Consider the following 21,155-nt stretch of genomic DNA (forward strand, 5'->3'; position numbering starts at 1 on the left):
CCCCTGTGGCCTCCATGTGCGCTTCTCTGTGGCCACAGGGTGTCCAGGGCTGCAGCGCTGGCCGAGTGGGCAGACAGGAAACACATTCCTCACGGGGGCTGGATGGGGAGAGAGGCCTCCCAGGGTCAGCACAGGGCAGCCCTTTCCTCTCAGAAAAGCAGAAAAAGCATCTTAGCCGAGGGGGCAGGGAGTGCCTAGCTGCTCTTAGTACCGGCTTGAATGCTAATTAAGCCAAGGTCAAACTTTCAACACAGGCCAAGAGCTTTGTAAGAGGACCAGCCGCTGCTGCATCACACGAAGGCACTCACTGATGGAGCGTGACGGCCATGCCGCTCCGGTGGAGGCCGACCCCTGACCCAGTCTCCCCCACAGGGTCATCATTTAGGAGGAGGGTAAGGGGGTAGTGACAAGGCTGGGGTGAGTGCTGTAGCAATGCCATCGTGCCCAGCGGAATCAACCGCGCTCCCACTGCGCGCCAGGGCTTATGGGTGGTCACACATATCCCAGGCTCCCCACTCACCTTCAGCACCAGCAGTTGTCACCCCCATTCCATCAACGAGGAGTCTGAGGCTCAGGGAGGACGGGCAAATTGTCCAGGGCCACGGCAGGAACCACAGAGGCGTGCAGGTCTCCAGACAGGGAGGAGGAGCTCCCCACCCCAATACAGGGAGTTGGGGGCTCAGGGAAGATAGAGTCCTGAAGTAACACCCTAATGGATCACAAAGAAGAGGTGGTCAAGGGGAGGAGAGATGGGCGACATTCTCTGGGATGAAACGAGGTGCAAAGCCCCAGATGTGACAGCTAGTGTCTGGCGTCTTTGGCAGAAGTGGGGGCAGAGAAGGACAGGGCAGATAATAGATGCCTGGGGTGCTGGCCTGGCAGGAGCGGGGAGGTCCCCAACCTGGCCCCCCAGGGAAATGACACGACAGACCAGCCCAATAGGAAGATATGGGGACGCACACGTGAGGAGGATGAGCGGGTCCAGGGGACCCGGCAGGACACCACAAAAGTGGACTCAGCGAGGAAGAGGGTCTGACCCACCAGCTTCCACAAAGGCGGTTAATGACCACAGGAAGGGGGTTAGAGAGGCCCCCCGAGGACCCTCAGAAGCGGGGTGACTCCACGCCACACTATGAGGTGACTTGAGAATCTGCTCCACCCCGGGGTCACAGCACCACACTTACAAAGAGATACGTTCTTCCCTGCCCAGCCACCACTGGAAACGCGGGAGGAGACTGCCCCACCCACGCTCATCTTATCACTTTAATACTTCTCCCTTTCCTGATCTTATGGCAAACATAACAACACAGCATCAGAAAAAAAAAAAATGTTTTTTAATGCCTAGACCCCCCCACCTCAACACAGCCATTTCAGAGTCTCCTCCCAGATTGAGCCAACTCTTGCTGGTTTTCACGGAGCTTCTCACTGGCTGCAAACTCCCGAGCAGGGGCGGGATCTGCCAGGCTGGTCCCCGTGGTCCAGGAGCTAACGAACGAACGCACAGGTCAGCCTAGATGCTTCTGTGGATTCTACATTGTCACTGAAGTTACCAGAATTTTCTTGGCCTCTATACATTCGTCATAATTATCAACCTTGAATTTCCCTTCAGCAAATCTTTGAAAATGTGGGTCACTTTTTCTTTCTTTCTTAATTTTTCTGTATTAAATGCTTGAATTTCCCTTCAGCAAATCTTTGAAAATGTGGGTCACTTTTTCTTTCTTTCTTAATTTTTCTGTAAATGCTATCTCCTTTCTAAGCGGACAAGCAATCCAGAATGCTTACAGGAAACTTGGTAGAGTTTTGATTATGTAAACATGTCAAGCCACGTTTTGCAAATACCATGAATTCAGTTTTAAAAGATCAACATATGTAATACTTTCAACAATAAAAGATTTTTTTAAAAAAAAGACATGGAAAAGATCAGCCACTGACTTGGAGAAAATATTTGTAAATATATGACAGCCAAAGGGTTACTAACCTTTGTATAGAAACAGCTAGTTTAAATCAATAACAAAAAGATTTTAAAAATAGAATAAACGGCAAAGAATATGAATTCATTTAAGAAACCCAAATGGCCACAGGCCAGAGGGTGCCTCCTCTCATTTATAGAGAAATGCAAGTTAAAACAAAACATTTCCTTTTTATTACATAGAAACATTGCCGGGGTCCAGCTCCAGCGGTCCAGGGGTTCCCAAAGGTGTGGACGGAGTTGGCGAAGAATGAAGGACACGGAGACAGCGTTCAGATGATCAGCATAGCCAGGTTCTCTCTTTATTCTCCGTGGATCTTCCCGTGCCTGGCTGAGGCCACAGAGAGAGATCCGGAGGCAAGCTGAGCCTTTATTTTATAGTCAGAGGTAAACAAGGTAGTGGTCACCATAGTTACACTGCTCTTGTGAGTTTCACTTGTTTTGGCAGCACTTGCCAGCAGCTCCCTCAGCCCATTAGTTTCCCAGATAAGATCTAAGGAGGTCATAAGGTCAAGCCTAATTATGCTAAGAGGACTGTGCCCTCTAAGCTGGGACTTGTTTGTGACTTTGCCAACAGGTCAGTCCGAGGCTTAACCCTATAGCCGTGCCCTAAAAACATGCAGCCAGGGTTAAGTCTTATTGTGTTGGCAGCATGCTGGAAGGGCACTCTGGTTTGCGGACGGTGGGTGCATAAGCTGGTATAACCCGGTGCCATACTGTGATTTCTAGTAAGAAATATGTCTTGCTCTTCGTCCTTATTTCTGGCACAGAGCTGCTAAAACCCTTGGAATTCCCTTAGTGATAACAGCAGTAAAGGTGTCTTGATTTTCACCTGAGATTCTATTAATGAGGTGACTTTTGGACAGCACCTTGGTTGCCGAAGGGTGGGGGCAAGTTGCCAGGGGAACCAAGCAGATGATTAGAGGATTGGAATTTTCAACCTCACTGCGCTGATCCATGGGGAGGGCAGAGGCGCTGGAGGTGGCATCAATCACCAACCACCAATGATTAATCAATCCTGTCTATGTAGTGCAGCCTCTATAAACACTCAGAGGATGGGGTTCAGAGAGCTGCCAGGCTTGTACACATAGACATTCGGAGAGCAGGACGCTCGGAGAGGGCCTTTCCCACACCTGCCCTGTGCGTCCCATCTGGCTGCCAGTTCCTGAGTTTCCCCCTCTTACACTAAACCGGTGATCTGGTAAGGAGCGTGTTTCCCTGAGTCCTGTGAGCTGCTCCAGCACGTTAATCGAGAACCTCCGACCTATAGCGGTCAATCAGAAACACGGGCGACAACCTGGACGTGCAATCGGCATCTGAAGTGGGAGAGCAGTCTGTGGGGCTGCGCCCTTAACCGTGGGGTCTGACACCCTGTCCAGGGAGATGAATTACAGGACACCAGCCGGCGTCAGAGAATTGCTTGTTGGTGTAGGAAACCCACACGTTAATACACACATTGGAATGGGGTGCTCAGACCACTTACCATTATGGAGGGCAACTCGGCAAAATACAGAATTGAAGTAGGCATACACCGTGATCCAGAAATCCTACTTCTAAGAATCCGTTCTACAGAACAGCAGCACAACTACCAAAGGATATACATGGGCTGGTTTTTTGCCCTGTTTACAACCAAAACCGGTTGGGGAATGGCAACGCCCCTCAATCACACCATGCATCTTATCTAAGGTAAGAGAGCCTGCAGGTCAAAGACCCACGGGACCAGTACGAAGGGGGCGGATCCCTGTCTTCTCACCCAGATGGGACTTTGGCTTGCTGCTATATTGTTTGAAAAATTTACAACTAGTAATAATTTTGTAATTACCAAGGCCATAGAGAGAAAGAAGCGTGTATAAATCAAATGCTGCTAAAACGGACGCTGCCACGGTCATTTCTGTTCAAGTGTGTTCTCCCTTCGTGCTAAAGCTTGGGGCAGACGGTCAAGGGCACAGGCCCTTTCTCGAACTCCCGGTGCACCCTGCCTGGCTTTCCCAGAGCGTCAGAGCAGGTCACGGATGTTGCTCAGTTCCCTACAGACGTACAAACGTCTGATTCCGCCAAGAGGCCGATGGGCAGGCCTTCAGAATGGAAAGTGCCTTATCTCCAACCAGTTTGTAATTGTTTTTCCATTTTAAGTTTTTAATGAAAGTTGTATTAAGATTACTTTATTCCTGCATCTTCTCAATTGTTTCTCCCTTGTATCTTCCCTTTCCTTTCCTCCTTGGCGAGATCTGGCTTTCGTCCAAGGATCTTTTTGCGGTCTTCGTCCAGCTTCCGCGGTAACCACAGTGCTGGGGGGACGCCCACATGAACAGCTGTGCCATTCGCCTTTTCACACTGGGCTGGTTCGGGGTGATGACACCTTTCTTCCTGTAAACCTGGACGCTCTGGCAGTCTGCTGCCCTCTGGAATGTCCTCGCGCAACCTGCATTTCATCATCCTCTCGGACGGGCAGGGATCGAACACTGCACGTCTGTCTCGGCTCCGTGGAAAGAGGAGCAGACATAACCTTCCTGCGAGTGTGGGAAGGTGCACTGAAGTGCCTCTTCCGGTTCTTGCTCCGGTGGGGAGTCACAGAGGGATGGGACTTCGTCTCGACCGCTGGCGCTCTACGATGACCGCAGCCCGGAAGAGCACCAGTTTATCATTTTAATCTTCTCCCTGGCTCCAGAGTCTAGGGCGCCCGACCCTTTAACAAGGCCTGCTCTGGGCCTTGTATGTAGTGGGCACCAGTATATTTTCCTTGTCTGACAAATTCATTTTGTCCCCCCAGCCCAGCCCTGGCTCAGAAGAGTTGGTGTAGGAAGCGGTTGGATTCTTTTCAGAATAGTCATTTTTTAAAATGCCAGTTAGACCCAAGAGAGAACAGAAGGGGGGTGCCCTCAGGGCTGAGTCAGCAGCAGCCTGCTGACCCACTTCCCCGGTCCAGGGGCGCCGCTGGGAGCAGATGCAGGAGCTGCTACAGGCAGGCGCCTCCTTCCACTGTGGGATTCACCCTCCAGCCTTTTCCTCCGTGCTCCCACCTCCTTCCCTGTGTCTGCCTCCTTGGGGGCACTGCCCACTCTGCAGGGACATGGCAGACCCTCCTTCTCCTCCTCATCACGGCTTTGCGCCTTCTTGCCGAGGGTGACAAGCTGGAGTGGGACCGGGGGACCAAAGCCCAGCTGCTCGCGCACGGTCTCGGCTCAGCGCCTCTGATCATCAGTGTGGCTCTCACCACGCCTCGCTCTGACATTCTCCTTTGGTGCAGGCTTTACGACAAGTAAAGAATAGGCTCCTGTGTGCAGGCAGGACGGAACCAGAAGAAACTGCAGCCCATACGGGGTGGGTGAGGAGGCCGGACCCAGCGCTGCCTCTCAGGAGCCTCCTGTCTGCAGCTCCAGGAGCTCCTGCACCTACACCCCTCCCTCCCTGTGAGACTCAGGTGGGCGGGATCTCACACCCAGCTCCCTGGAGCTTCCCCAGGGCTAGCTCACACCCCCTCCCCAACTTCTCCAAGATTCTGCAGACAGGCTCATGGGGTCCACAGGCCTCCTGCTCCCCAGGCTCCCCCTCCTGCCCCCGGCCCACGGCAGACACCAGCGGTTTATTCATTTTTATCTCGAGATTCTGGGACCTTACATGGGCTGTATTCCTGGTGGACAAGCCAGGATCCGGAATACTAGTCAAGGACACAGGGGGCATCTTCCGGCTAATGTCATGGGCACCCAAGGGCCGGCTCCAGGAACCTGACCCCCGGCCCATGCAGGATGAAGGAGCGTAAATTTAGGCAGAACCACATTCTGTGAAAGGGAAGGAGAGCAAAGAGCAGAATCGCATCAACCTAACAAATGAGCAGAAACGAAAGGCTCCAACAGGCTCCAAACTGGATGTAGGATCCCACCACTTTCCCGCTGTAGTCCTTCCGCCTCCAGTGCATTCTCGGCCCAGAGCAGACGCCCTGTTAGAGCACGAGTAGGCCACTCTGCCCCTGCTCAGCCTCCTGCGTGGACTGCATCTGATGGCGGGGGCAGTCAGAGGGGGGCTGGTAGAGCTAAGTCTCTTCTATGGCCCCCCTTGGGGCCTGCCACTCTGTCACCTTCTGACCTCACACCCCAATACAGTCCCTCCACGTCTCCCTCCGATCCGGCAGCCACACTGGCTTCCTGCACTTGGCATGAGGCTGCGCCCTTTGCTAGAAGGTTCTTTCCTCCCACCTACACCTCTCCTTGCTCCCACACCCCACATTCTGCAGTCCCTTCTCTGCATGACTCTTCTCCTTTGCACTAATTATTATCCAACCGGCTACATGTCATATTAACTTAGCCCATCTGTCCATCTCCCAGGACACGCTGGCTCCTCCAGGCCGGGGGTTTGGTTTCTGTGTTCTTGCCCAGTGAGTGCCGAGCACCAGCACATGGTTAAGGGCAGTGTGGTGGCTGCAAGAGTCACTGCTGCTCCATTGGGGACGGGTTGGGGCCAGGACTGCCATGTCATTGATTGACTATCCGTACAGCAGTCTAATCAGTCAGATACTTAGGGGAGCAATTATCATTCTGAGTACAGAATCAGCCAGGCGGGTGAGAGGCCTGTCCCACGGGGTGGCACGTGCACAGTCACAGACCCGCACCCTCCAGTCAGCGGGTAGCAGCACCACACGCTAGAAGGAGGTGACTTGAGAGGGTCAAATGACAAAAACACATGGCGAATAAATAGGCACCACGATCATGAATGAGCCATCTGTCTGGCGGTGAGATTTCCACGCCGGGCAGCACACCAGCCCCACAAACGAGTGGCTAGATTCGTCCAAATAGCATCAGAACACTCAACAACAGCGTTCGACATAATCATAGTTATCTTTCCAGGTTTTAGGGGACACATTATCACAATTGTGAGTCAAGTGATTAACTGTAATCACCCCCCACCCCCACCCCACACACACACACTTCAAAGGCCTCCTGGCTGCCACCCTCTCACTTATAAAGCGAGTCCCGCGGTGCCCGGCTCTGACCGGTCCCCTCACTGCATTGGGAGTCGAGGGCAAGGCCATTGCCATTCCTTGAGACCCTCACAGTGACACATCCTGGACTGTCTGTCCAAAGGCCGAGGTAGACGGTTCACCCAAAGATGATGAGCCGGCCCTCCCCAGGGCTCCGCCCAGCCAATGCCGCAGGCGGCCCTGGACCAGAAGTCTCCCAGGGACTGTGCTCCAGCTGAGGCCGGGTGGCAGGGAAGGGCGAGGCAGTGACCGTGGCTGTGGTCAGCCTAGCTTGGGCAGGCCTGGAGGGAGAGCCCCCTGTGTGCACCAGGCACACTCTCAGTCAGCAAAGCCCAGACATTCAACAGATGGAGGCAGGGGCTGGGGACTCACTCAGAAGGAAACAGTAAGCGCACTCACTCTCCAGCTGGGTGGGCACCCCCTTCCCAAAGCCACTTGGCCCCGCCGGCAGCTCATGCCCACTGGGAGAGCCTTGAGACCTGGGGAGCCGCAGAGGCAGTCGCATGGGATCCGCAGGTCACATCTGCCTGAAGTCCTTCCTTCCCCCTCCTGCTTGCTCCACACTCCCTGGAACAGTTAGTGGGGGGGAGGGGGCGTTAGAAAAGGGCTTAAACCAGCAAATAGCCGGTGGTAGGGTAACCCGTGCTTTGGCTGCATTAAGGACAGAAACAAAATTACCGTTTCAGCTCCGGGGGCAGGTAGGAGAGGCGGTCACCCCCAAGAACGCAGAGAAAACTTAGGGGAAGGATGTGCCTGAAGGAGAAGAATTCTTCTCACTTCCTATTCGAACTGAATGAACGGGGAAAGGGGAGCCTGGGGACAGTTCCCGAGTGCTAAGTGGTGCTTGGGTTTGGGTCATGACCACAAATGGCTTAGGGCCCGGTGCCAGCCAGGTGCTGGCTGGGGACTGCCTGTCCACCTGGAGAGGTCGCTGTGCGCCGCTGTCAGCCTGGGGAGGTGGCCAGCCCTGCAGCAGCCAGAGGGGGTCGCTAGCGACGGGCACTGGTCCAGAGGGCACATGGAGATCGGCTGCCCGTTTGGCCCTGTCCCCGAGGCGGCTGGAGGCCAACGGAAGAAGAGGAGCGTGTGCCTTAATGTGGGAAGGAAGGAGGGGGAGCGCACACAAAGGAGAGGAAGAAGGGGAAAGGGAGAAAGGAGGGGAGGCAGCGGAGGGGGAGGGAGGGGTAGGAGAGAAGGAAGGAGGCGGAGGGCGAGGAGGGGAGGGGGAGGGGAGGCGGAGGGAGGAAGAGGAGGAAGATAGGAGGAGGGAGAAGGAGAGCGGAGGGAGGAGGCTGGAGGCAGGAGGGAGGCGGCGGCCGAAGGGCGGAGCGCGAGCCGAGACGCGCGAGCCGGCGGAGGCGGCGACGGAGCGGCCGGGCGCGCGGCCGCGCTCTGGTTGGCTGGTCCCCGCGCCCTCCGCCGCCCGCCCCCTCCTCCCTCCCACTCCCCGCCCTCCCCGCGGCGCTGGCGTCGAGAAAGTACAGTAAAAAGTCCAAGTGCAGCCGCGGGCGCAAGATGGGCTCCGGCTCCTCCAGCTACCGGCCCAAGGCCATCTACTTGGACATCGATGGGCGCATTCAGAAGGTAGCTCCTCCCCGCCTCCCCACGCGGCCCCGGGGCACCTCCCGGCGCGCGACCCCCGGCCCTGCCAGCCCCCCACGGCGGCCCCTGCCCGGGTGACAGCCCGGGGGTCGCGGCGCCAGCGGCGGGTGGGGGACCTGCGTCCGTGCGTCCGAGCGTCCGTGCGTCCAGGGGTTCCGGCTGTGGTCTCCGACAACTTTGGCGGGGGCGGCAGGGCTCTTCGGTCAGGTTTCCCCACGAACTGGATCCCCGTGGGAGGGGACGACCCGCGGCATTTTTTCCATTTCATGGGTAGAGCTTTCTTTGTAACAAATCTGCTTAGGCTGAGTTTGTAGGTCTCAGAGGCTGTGCATTAACCCACTTCATTTCTGGTGGAACAACCCCAGAGCCGGCGGAGCGGGTGGGCAGACCTACGGACCGGTCCCATGCACGGAGGGTGCCGGTCCCATGCACGGAGGGTGCCGCTGCGAGCCGCCAGCTGGGGACCGCGCGGCTTCCTGGCGGGTGGGAGCAGGTGGGGGGCGGGGCGCGGGGAAGCGGGGGCTGCCCCCAGCCTCTTGTCTGTGTCCCTGTCCCCATTTCCCTCGGGGTCAGCTGTGACAGCAGAGGGGGGGACAGGGGCTGCCCCATCTCCCGGGCCGCGGAGAGACTGGGTGGGCGCTGGACCAGCTCTGCTGCCCAGCTGCCCAGCTGCCCTCCTCCGCAGAGAGGAAGCCCTCCAGACGTGCAGTGTCCCTGACCAGCTGAGTCCCGGAGGAGAGGCATCCAGAGCAGACCATTCTGGTGGCCCCTCTCTTCTAAGCCCCTGGCAGGGGTCCAGAGAGCCCTGGCCACTGCTTCTGATTGGCAGAGAGGAACAATAAGGGAGCTGCTTAGCCCCACCTGGATTCGGCCCCCCAGGGAAATGCCCTAGTGAGGCCATCTTCCCAGACCTCAGGCACGTCCTCTCACCTTGCCCTTCTCCCGGAGCACCCCACCAGGAAACCAAGGAGGAATGCCCAGCCGGGCAGAGTAGGCGCCTGCCGGGGCTCAGGGCTCTGGCTCTCAGACGCACTTCCACCAGCTGATAGACTTGCCAACAAGCCACCTCTCTCACCGCCCCCAGCTTGATCCCCGTGAAATGAGAAGTGCAGGCTCCCCTCCTTCCCCCACCCATAGCCCCCTATCAGAATCAGACAGTGGGGACCGGAAGCATCTTCAAGGGCAGGTGGTCACAAGCAGACGCAGGACTAGACCCAAGTGCCCAGTGACTGCATAGGAATTTATAACAGCTCCCCAAAGGAAGAAATGGCCCTCCACTGAATAGCCCCTGCTCCAGTGTGCACACGCATCCACATACAACATGCATGTGAAAACATGCATGTGGAAACGTGTGTGCACGCGTGCACACATGCCACCTGCAAACATACACCAAAGCACATGCATACACACATATGCAAACAGGCAAACGTGCACACACAGATACAAGCACACACTTTTTCTGCCCCACCTAGTAAAAGGCAGCGAACATCAGCGCTTTTTATCTTTCGAAAGAGGTGAGATGTGACAGCTGCTTCCCAAGAACTTCCCCAAAAGCTTCCTGAGAAGCCTGACGAAGTGGGTGAGCACGAAAGTGGTTCCAGAGGCCAGGAGGCGCGCACCTGGCCTGGCAGGCTACTCGGCTCTGATTTGGGGAGGATGGTTTATTTCCGCAGGTGGCACGCCCAAGGTGGGGGTGGCCTCCGGGACCTGGGGCACCTGCCTTCAGGAGGGAGGCCGTGGCCTCGGGAGGGGCCAGAGCTGACGTGTGCTGGCGCCGCCACCCCCTCTGTGGTCTGGAGCAAGTCCCCAGGCTGCTCTGAGCCCGCTGCCGCCTGTGAAGGGGGGTAGCATCTGCTTTATCGACGGTCAGGAGAAGTAAACAAACTCGTGTAAACAGCCGGGACGGAGCCAGAACATGATGGCGCGGTGCACGCTCTCTGCCCCATAAATGTCCTTTAACTGACACAGTGAGGAGGGCCGCGGTCTTTAAACCTCTGCCATCGCTGCAATGCCTGTTACTCATTCTTGACCTTGTTCCATGGCCTCCCCCTTGCCGTTGTCACTGTTGGAGGCCTGGGGCTGGACTTGTAGCCTGGTTGAGAGCCAGACCACTTGGGGTTTCCAAGCATGTGCTGGACACTGGTCACCTTTCACCCCGCCTTGAACTCCACGCCAGCAGCTCTGTCCAGATTTCAAATGTCTCTCTCGGCTCAGGGCTCTTTCTGCAACGCTTTGAGGGCTGAGTTTTCTTAAAGTCCCAAACACGGGATTAATTCTGAAGTTCCCCGTATGCTGTCGGGTCCTGTCTCCCTTTTTATCCATCCCGTCCTGTTTGTGAAAGGTCATGGGCACAGACCTCATGTTGCTTCCAAGGGGAGGATGTGGAGGGAGGAGAGAAGGCATGTGTGATGTCGTCGAGTATATATTGTGTTGCCCCGTCTGGTCATCTGTCCTTTGGCTCCTGCATTCCTTCTGTTCTCTGTCCCCTGATTGATCCCACTGCTGGCCATTCCCTGCTCTCCCTGGCAGTGGCTCCCGCGGGTGTTGTCTGCTCCAGCACAGCTCCGGGTGGATGGCCACAGCGTCCGCGGAGAGGCCGATGTTCAGCGTCTCCACTTCCATGCCATGGCCACGGATTAGTCACTTAGCCTCCATGCCGCTGTTTCCTGATGTCACATGGGTATACGGTAGTGCTGCTTGTTGGAAGAACCAAACAGGGCAAGGCCAATCACTTCCTCAATTAGCCAGATTAGTTTATTGAGCAGCTACTATGTGCCGAGTGCTGGGGTCCAGGGTGAATGTGCCATACATGACACTCAGTCCCACTGAGCAATGGCTCCCTCTGTCCTGTGCCAAGCATTGGACCTGGGTCCCGTGACAGACAGAAGGGCACAGCAGGACCCGGCTGGTGGGAAGGGCTATGGTGCCAGTCGCGTGTGGGCCTGGTGAGTAGAGTTCTTCCTCTGAGAGGACCAGCTTTGTGCGGAAGGGGTCCTTTTCGGACCCAGCAACCTTAGGAAGACCCAGGGACTGCTGACTATCGGGGGTGCAGCCTCACGCAGCCAGCAGCACCTCCACACTGTCCCCATCGCCTGCTCGCCCACTTGCCAAGGAGCACAGGTGGCTCTGGCACCTCCCGGCACCAGGTGAAGGAGGAGGGATTGGAACCGTGTCCCCACATCTGCAGAGCTGGGACCCTGCCCCCAGGACTTCCCTCAGGGAGCGGATGCTCCTTATCTTCGTCCAGAGGGTTTGCTTGTGTCTTCCCTCAGCTTCTGGCCTGGGGGCCCTGCCTCGGCACCGGCTTCTTCCTCCCTCCCGGTGCGGAGAAAGGAGTGCTCCCTGGGATGCACAGGGCGTGACGGGACAATGCACTCGGCATAGGCAGCCTGAGGGGCTCCTGCCTGTGGCATTCCAGGCGGGTTTGCTGACCTTCCGGATGGGGCGGAGTGGGTCCTGGGTGGGATCCCAGGCTGGCCGTGGGCTTGGGTTTGGTGAGCACATTCTCTGGGCAAGACTGTTGGTCTCGGAGCTCTCGGGCCTGTTGAACGGGACCACTCTGTGTGCACTGCCCCGGCCTAGCAGCGCCCTGGGGACAGCCCCCTCATCACGCTCTCTGCAGGACCACCCTCAGCCACTCCGCTGCCGTGTCCTTGTCCCTGCCTCTCCCTGCAGCTGGCACGCAGGTCTTCATGAGCCAACAGCCACTTGCAAAGCTGTTTCTACTCTAAAACAGGAACCAAATGAGAACAACTGAAAGGGAAGAGCAGAGCTCAAACATTGTTAAAATGTCAACAGAAGACAGTTTCTAGTTCATAACAACCCCCCCGCCCCCCCGCCCCCCCCCCACACACACACACACCTGTGACTGCTCTCCCTTCCGGCTGGAGCCAAGCACCCCACGTGCTCAGCCTGTGGGGCCTTCTCACAGTGCTTGTCTTTCACCCAGCCCGGCCCCCTCGCCACGTGGGACCCTAGATCATGCCGCCTGGATTCCCCAGAAGCCAGCCTCCGTGGGACTGCAGGGCCCTGACCCACCGTCTTCCCCGGAGGTCTGGTTCTCTTCTGTGGCTGCGGCCCTCCTGCCTGCATGTGGAGCCCAGGCCTCGGCACGCCCTGCTGGCGGTCTCAGGGTCTGGCCGGAGGAATTCTGCTCCCTGCTGCCTGTCCCTCCCCGTGCCCCTGCCCAGCCCTGCCCTGCACCAGGCTCCTCTGCCTTTGTTTCTTGCCTTGGGCACAAACACAGCTGACCTGTCTTCAGAGCCATCCCATCTTCCACTGGTCAGAGGGCACACCTGACCCAAGTCTTGTCCAGTGTGCTCACACGGTGGGACCTAGAGTCCCTCTCCAGGCCCCTTCCCCTGCTGGAATGTGCCTGTCCTGGCGCCTGGCGCCGCCCAGTGGAAATTTCCTTTCACTTAAACACCTGCGCTCCTGCTTGGCCCATCACTCAGCACCCTTTTCCCGGGGACTGGCAGGATCCTTGCTCATTTGCACAGAGCCAGGCAGACCCAGCAGAGTTCTCTGGGCTTCTGTGCACCTGTCTGCTCCCTCCTTCCTGCCAGGTAGACTCCCCTTGGCCTTCGTCAGCAAAGCCCATTTATCGTCCTTTGGATGTGTATAACTTAATATCTTTAAGAAAATATTGAAATGGTAACATAAGCTGATTGCAACCAAGGGGGGTTACAGAAAGGGGTGATCCCACTCCCGTTTGGATTTCCAGTGCAAAACAGAAGTGGGGCCATGTTGATGCCCAGCCCGACCCCAGCTTCCGATGACCCCTCTGTCTCCAGCTGCTTCAGAGCTGGGCTGTGAAAACTAACAATGAGTGTGATGATTTTCCGTCTCTTTTTCAACAAGTCCATCAGCCATTGAAGTAATCGGCCTGGCCGCCTGCGATGCCACAGCATGCGCTGTCCGTAAAGAACTTTTGGAAAACAGTTTTCAAAGTCCAGCCCAGGACGCTGAGCAGCCAGGGAGCTGCTGCCTCCCTCCTCCCTCCTCCCTCCTCTCTCCTCCCTACCACGTGCCGGGGTCTGAAGGCCGATTAAACCAGGCACATCTAACACCTGGAGGCCGGGAAGGGGATGGCTGGAGGCTTGAACCCCACTAATGCCACCAGGGTTGACAGATAATGACATGGGGACCGACGGTACCGCTCAGACTGAAGGCAGCATGCCCTATCTCAGAGGGGCTGGGCTGCTCTTGTCCGTCACACGGAGCGTGGAGGCCGTGGTGGCAGGACAGACCGCCCGGCTCTGCCGTTTGCCAGCTGGGAAGTCACTTTGCCCTCAGGGAAGTGGGAGCAGTGGTGGTGCCTCCCATGGGGTGGCTGAAGGTGGCACTAAGTAATACCCGTAAAGTGCTGGCACTGGGGAGGCTCAGTACACCTGACCCGTCCTCAGGCCTGGGCACAGTGGGGCCCCCCCAACCCCGGCCCCTCCTCTCCCCTGCACCTGCCACTAGGAGCCTCTGGGAGAAGCCAGGGCAGGCGCTGTCTTGTCATTTGCTTTGTGCCTCTGTGAGGCCGCGGTGAATCTGAACCACAAAGAGGGAGGCAGTGCTGAGGACCCCACGACCCCGGTCCCACTGCCCCAGGCACCTTTGTCTCCAGCTTGGCAGAGGCTACTCCTCAGGGAAACGGGGTACCTCACACCCTAAGCCGAGGGGGCTCACCAGAGCGTTAGGGCGGAGGGGCTGCCTGGCCTCAGAAGCCGGCAGCACACACTCTGATGTCAGGGAAGGAAAGCAAGGGCAGAGGGAGGGCAAGGCAGGCACATCAGACCACTCATGTGAACAGCATGCAAATGAGAGACAAGGCAGGGGCGCCCAGGAGGCTGGCCTCAGAGCCAGACCAGCAGGGGCAGCAGGGGCTGGCCAACACTAGCCTTGGGTCACTGCAGGTTGGGTTCCTGCACCCCTGTTCTGGGTTTGCTGCCTGGGGGGTGTAGCTAGCATACCCTCCTCCCCGCCGTCTCTCCCACCACAATCACCCCAAGCTGAACCCCCTCCATTCGGTCACCCGCTCCCCGACTGTGGGTGGCTCAGCGGGCAGCGTGCCTGGGGGCTGGGGAGGTCTTTGGCCGTGAGGGCTAAGAGAGTCGCCAGAGGACAGAGGGACCTCAGGTGTCCATCTTGCCAAGACAGCAGCAGCCCACCAGCTGGTCCTGCCCCGGGAAGGAATTCCTGCTCCCCATTCTCCCCCTCAGCCAGACAGGCAGTGCGATGAGAGCTGTCCCCCTGGAGGTGTGTTTCTGGGGACAGACACCCCCGGGCACGGCGTTGCTCCTAGCCCTCGGAGCAGACGCTCCAGCCGAGGGTGGCACGCAGCAGTTTGCAGGTCAGTGGCTCCGTCGAAAGGGGTTCCCAGCCTCTTGCTCAGCTCACCGAGCTGAGTCCTCCTGCCCCTGTGGCTGAGGATCTGCATTCCCAAGGCTCTGAATCTTTTTGAGAGAAAAAATATTCTAACGTAGTGCAGACCTGAAGGTCGCCCGCAGGAGCATGAAAGCGCGCGCATCTCCTGGGCGCCTAAGCTCGCGGTCCTGCGGTGGGTGAGCCGCTGTGGAGACGGCCTCAAACATTTCAAACTCAAAATACGTCCTGAGTTCACGGTGTGGGTTATTTGCCTCGGCCCCTCCACCCCTGCCATGTAGTTACCACGCAGTCCCAAAGCTGATCACCTGACCTGAGCATTTGCCCAGAACGGAAACTCACAGCCCCCACCCCCTGAAAACTTGGTCTGGACACAAGAAGAGTCAGACCTTGTATTCAATTGGCTTTAGATTCCCTAACTTCTTTTTTTTCATTTTCAAAAATTGTAGAAAATGACACATAACATAAAACTTCACCATCTTAACCATGTCTGATGCACCGCTCAGTGGCATTGAGCCCAATCACATAGTCCATCTCCAGAACTTCCCGTCTTCCCAGTCTGAAACTCTGTCCCCCTTAAACACTAACACCCACCCCCCGCCCAGCCCTGGCACCCATCATCTACTTTCTGTCTCTATGGATTTGACTGCTCTAGAACCTCATGTAAGTGGAATCACACAGTATTTATTCTTTTGTGAGTGGCTTATTTCACTTAGCGTAATGTCCTCAAGGTTCCTCCATGTTGAGATGTGTATCGGAATGTCCTTCCATTTTAAGTCTGAGTTATAGCCCATTGCGTGTATATACACATTCTGTTTATCCATTCATCCATCATGAATCTGCCTGATTTTTTAAAAATATTTTTATTGATTTTTAGAGAGAGAGGAAGGGAGAGAGAGAAACATCAGTGCGATAGCGAAACATTAATTGGGTGCCTCCTACATGCCCCCAACAGGGGATCGAGCCCCAAACCTGGGCATAATGCCCTGACCTGGAATCGAACCAGCAACCTTTCCATGCACAAGATGACACCCAACCAACTGCACCACACCAGCCAGGGCCTGCCTGATAGTTCTTAAACCTCAGTCATTTCCATGCTTACTCCCTTGGTTTGCAAACGTAGGCCATTGCAGTGGTGTATTACTGTGCCTTAGGAAAAAACTGTGTTCCCTGAAACCCTCCCATTTCCTGGTCATACCTGTCCCTCCAGGAGGCTTATATCTGGTGTGGTCTGTGTATGTTTCAGGCGGGGAGAGGCGTGAACAGATGCTTTTCAGGTTCAATTGCCCTCAGTCCATTTCCCAGCAGCATGGTGTCATGGCCGAGAGCATGGATTCTGGGGCGTGTCTGCGATGGAACCGGGAGTGTGTGTGCAGGTTGCTTATATACTTCGGTGTCTCCATCTGTGAAGTGGGTTGTTATGATGAAAGGCATGAACGCGGATCAAGTCTAAAACGGGGCCGGCACCCAGTGAGTGCGCGTAAAGTCGTGGTTACTGTTATTTGCTTATTATTTATTTTCTATGTTGTGGATTCGAGGCAGCCGAATCTCCGTGTCTGGTTTGGGGAACCTCGCCCAGACCCCGGCCTCATGCTCCCGGGTTGGCGGGTGGCCCGTGGGCATCAGCGGTGGTTCCAGCACAGGGCCCCGGGTCCAGCGCGCTCCGTGAACAAAGGGCCGGCCAGCTCCGGGGTGCTTCCAGCTCAATGATACCACGTGACTGTGTTTCCCAGGTTAACCCCAAACCCGCCCTCCTTCTCCCATCTTTCCCCGCAGAGAGAGGGCCACAAATGCCTTTCATTTCTCCTCCGGCCTTTCGGAGGTGCAGCTCCATCAGGGCTGCAACGAGGAGGGAGGCCAGGAGGCAGGGAAGCAGAGAGGGAGGGATGGCCACTCAGCGCAGGCAGGGCTCCAGGCTTCCGGCTCATTGGCTTCTCGGGAGGGGGTGGTAGTGATGCCCGCAGCATTTGATAATTTGACAGGTGAAGTCAGCTCTGCCGCCAGAACAGGCTGTTTGGAGAGGGCTTGGCTGGTTGCTGTCCATCACAGCCCCGAGCGCTCTGCCGGCTTTGTCACTTGGTTGCTGGCTGTACCTCCCCCGCAGGCCCGTGGGCGACCCTTGTGCAGCCTGGGAGAGCTGCTCAGCCCTGGGGGGTGGAGGGGGGCTTTGGGGAAACAAAGTCTGAGCCCACCGCAGAGTGGCCGGAGTTGGCGGGATTCGTCACAGTGGAGCTCTCCTCGGTTTAGCCCAGAACACGGGGATCAGGAAAACTGTCACCTGCCTCTCCTGTCACCACCGCGGAATGGCAGGTGTAGTGACCAGGGCAGGTGTGTTGACCAGGGCGCCGTCTCTCCAGGTGGGATCCGTTCGTCCTGGGGCCAGTCGCACACAGCGCTGATTTATTTTGTAAGCAGAGCAGTGATTCAGGCTGTCTGTACCCTCACCGTGTCTGCCTTTAGGATTAAAAAGAAAAAACTTTTAGAGCCTTACAGATAACCAAAGAGGAGGCAGCGCATTGGACGTTATCGCGTAGAGATCGCAGCCATCTCTCCACTGGGATTTACATGCGAGAGGACAGCTCACCGGAAGGGAGCATCTTTGCTGGTTACTGACGCTGACGGGCAGCAGAAGCAGCTGGGTGTGGCTGGGGACTCATCTGTCCCACGTCTGTTGATCCTACCATTTCCAAAGTGCTTTGGGGAACAGCCGCCAACATGTTTTCGCTCAGGGCCGTGTTCCACCCAGGGAAAGGTTACAATATGAGTGGGGTTAGAGGTTCAAAATTAATGGTCAGGCGTACTCTGGAATCTCTCAGTGAAACGTCTTACGCAAGCCTGTACCCTCTTGCTGCCACAATGAATAACACCACCCAAGGCTTAGGACACACAAGTGCCGGGAAATGGGACCCCAGAGGTGGCCGGTGACTGCGTGGCCATTTGGAGTCCTTAGGACTTACACCGTCCCCCTGAGCCACTGGGATGTGCAGCCGTGGTCCCGACACCTGTTTGAGTCCCATTTCCCATGTGGTGCTTTGAAGGTTGAGCCCCAAACAGCAGAGACGGGGGGTGGCATCTGTGCCCTCCTGGCAAGAACAGCCCGGAATATTCCAAGAAGCGAGGGTCAGGAGAGGACTCCCGCGGCAACGTGATAGGCGGGAAGTGGAGGGGCGGTGAGTTGCCTCCGCAAATATTTCTGAGACAGTGTGGGCCGGCGCCGCGCTGAAAAGGTGACTGCGATGGGCAACAGCCTGGGGAAGCTGAGGGGACACTTTCGTGCAGGTGCGGCATGGATGGCGAGGAACTGGGACAGACACCTGGTGGGTGGGGCAGGCAGAGGGCTCTTCGCAGAGTCAGCCTGCCTCTCCCAGGCACGGAAAGTGCTAACCCTTATAATCGTCACCTGTCCCAAGGACAGTGTGGGCTGAGTGTGCCGGTGACACAGGCTGACGTTCTGAGCTACGGACACGTCAAGACCTCCTTACACCCAGCCACCGGAACATATGGCTGGGAGCATGACGAGAGTGCCAAGTTCTGCACCCCATTTTTCCCAACCAGCTTTTCACCAGCATCTCCCCTCCAGTCCTTTCCCAAAAGCCCAGGCCTCTCCAGGGACCAGGCCCCCCCGTTTCCTGGTGTCGGTGCTGGCGTAGCCGGGGCCACTGCTGGATGGCAGCGCCTGGTCGGCTCCGGGTCCCGCTGGGTCTTCTGATCCAGTCTCAGCCTCGGCACTGGGCCCACTGGCATCCTCCGGTGACAGATCACGCCGCTCTGAGAAGACAGCCTGGGCCCCTCGAGCCGCCTCCAGCTCCCACCTGCCCCTATGAAGTGCCAGGGGGGTGAACAGCTTTCAGCCAACGGCCGTGATCTCCAGGCATCAGACTGGACGGTGAGCCCGAGAGCGATCGTGTGGCTCAGTGCAGGTGGTGGCACGGGCAGCAGTGAGTGGCAGGCCGTGTGACACAGGTGCCGCGTGGCGTGGCTATGGCAACCGCACGATGCTGGGCTCAGGGTGGCCCGGAGGACACTGACGGGACATCAGGAAAGCCCAGCGGCCTTGAGCAGAAACCCGACCTCCGGGGCGCCTGCGCAGAGGAGGCCCACAGGCTGCACCCCGGCTGGTGCGGGCTAGCCTCTGCCGCACAGGAAGCAGGACGGGTGCGGAGTGACTCCAGCCACCTCAGCAGGAGCCAAGCTGGACCCGCTCGAGGGCCTGACACCCACGTTCCGAGACATTTCTTTTCTGGCAGGAAAACCATGCTCAGTTTTTCTAATGAAACTTCAAGCCACGAAAAGGAGAGGAGGAGGCAAGGGAGAGAGGAAGACGCCTTCTCCCCATTGCAGATGGGAGTCTTTGGGCTCCTCTGGTCCACGGGGCCGTCCTCTGCTGCCCACTGTTCTCAGCGTGCCTGTGCGGGCCTCGGGGCCCGTCTCGATGATGCTGGTGACCAGGACAGCCGAGCTCTCTGGGTCTAAGTTGGGATTTAGGTCCCGATGTCACCCGGCTCCGTCTCCGTCTATTCTCCCTTGCCCAACCGTTGTTCTCGCCGCTGGCAGATCTCGCATCCCGCCTTGAGGCAGGGCTGCAGGGGCTCCTTGTTGGAGAGGGCTCCCCATGGAGGGTCCCTGGGGGCGGGCTGCGGCCCCAGATCCTCCCCCGCCTCTCCTCCTCTACCCTTGCCCTCCTCGGGGGTGCCGAGGAGCCCTGACCCAGGAGGGACACGTCGCATGGACCACACTGGAGTCCTGATTCAAGAGGAGAAGTGGGCAGAGCAGGGCGAGGGCTCAGCGAGGGGAAGTACAAGGATTGTGCATCCACAGCTGCCTCTTCCTTGAATCTGAGCCCAGGGAGTAAAGCAAATTGAAACCAGAGAGACACCTTCCGACCGTCCCCCCACAACACAGTCCTCTGAGCTCCCGCCCAGCACTCTTCTCATTCTCTCAGCTCCCCGATTTCTGCATTTTTAGTCCCCTGTGATCCATTATTTATGACAGCGGAGATTGGCCTCAGACACCAGACATGAAAAAAATCACAAACAAAGCAACCCAGAGAGATGCCAGGAGCCGTGATCGGATCAGCCATGACAAATGGGCTCAGCGCACAGGAGGCCCGAGACCACGGCAGACGCGGGCGTGGGGAATGGTGAGCCAGAGCCGGAGGGGGTGCGGACAGCCTGGGAGCTGCATCCGGCTAAAGGACATCCTCAACCCGGACAGGGATTCCCCACAAGCTCCCTGACGGTCCCCTCCGGCCTCCCCACCTCCCAGCTCCCACCCAGGCCCACATCAGCTCTTATGGGAGGGGAGCAGGTGTAGCCTTGGACCTGATACTCAGCCTTCAGCGTCGCCGCTCTCTAATCCATCTTCCCCTGACCCCTCCTGAAGTTTGGTCCCAATCGCATGCACACGCCATGCCTCACACAGCTTAAAAGGCTCATTGCCTGCGAAAAAGATCCCAGCCATCTCTCTGTGTGCTGTCAACTCTCCCTCCGCCTCCCTGGTGATGGGTGATTTCATTGAGGGCCCACCTGGATAATCTGGGGTAATCTCACCTCAAGAGCCTTAATCTCGTCACACCTGCAGACACTGTGGGATCACAGTGACAGTCACAGGTTCCTGGGGGCAGAGGTGTGTATCTTTGGGAGGTGGGGCATTCCTCAGGGGCTACAGGGCTCTTAACCACGGGATTGGAGTGCGGAGACCATATCTTCCCTTCACCTCCTGCTTTATGCCACCCTCTCCTTGGGGCCCCCTCATCCCTCAAGGCCCGCGCTCTTTCACAGCATCGGCCACACCCACTTTTAATTTCTTGTGGGTGTTTGACATCACTGCCTCCCGTCTGCTGGCTGCATGTTACAAGCAGGATCTTAGATAGCTCTCTTCTCCCCACCAAATTCTCCCCCCGCCCCCCCCCCCACACACACACGTGCTCTTGTTGAACACACATTGCATTGGCTTGCTGTCTTCTTAAGTCTCTTTCTATCCATATGTTTTAGCCCCTTTACATTCCTTGCCACTTGTTTACTGAAGAACACATATTACTTCTGATCCTTACAACATGCCTTAAAGATTATTTATGTTTTCTGGGAGATATATATATATATATATATATATATATATATATATATGTATGTATATATCTCCCCCAAAAATGTATATACACACTTTAAATAATTATAAAGGCAGTGTTTATTAAAATACATTCATTTTCAAAATTGAGCTCTCAGCTATTAAAGTGTG

General features: G+C 56.9%; 1 protein-coding gene across 2 annotated transcripts in view; it reads left to right on the forward strand.

The window, feature by feature from the left end:
• Window positions 1-8,378: 8,378 nt before the first annotated feature.
• PDE9A (phosphodiesterase 9A) overlaps window positions 8,379-21,155 on the forward strand; it is an 87,736-nt gene continuing 74,959 nt past the window's right edge. For both annotated transcript variants that reach the window (XM_059686537.1, XM_059686538.1), the window contains exon 1: window positions 8,379-8,528. In XM_059686537.1, coding sequence (XP_059542520.1) covers window positions 8,460-8,528 — 69 coding nt within the window. In that variant the 5' untranslated portion in view covers window positions 8,379-8,459. The remainder of the gene's footprint in view (window positions 8,529-21,155) is intronic.

This window comes from Myotis daubentonii, chromosome 3 (genome assembly GCF_963259705.1).
Source record: "Myotis daubentonii chromosome 3, mMyoDau2.1, whole genome shotgun sequence".
NCBI lineage: Eukaryota > Metazoa > Chordata > Mammalia > Chiroptera > Vespertilionidae > Myotis > Myotis daubentonii.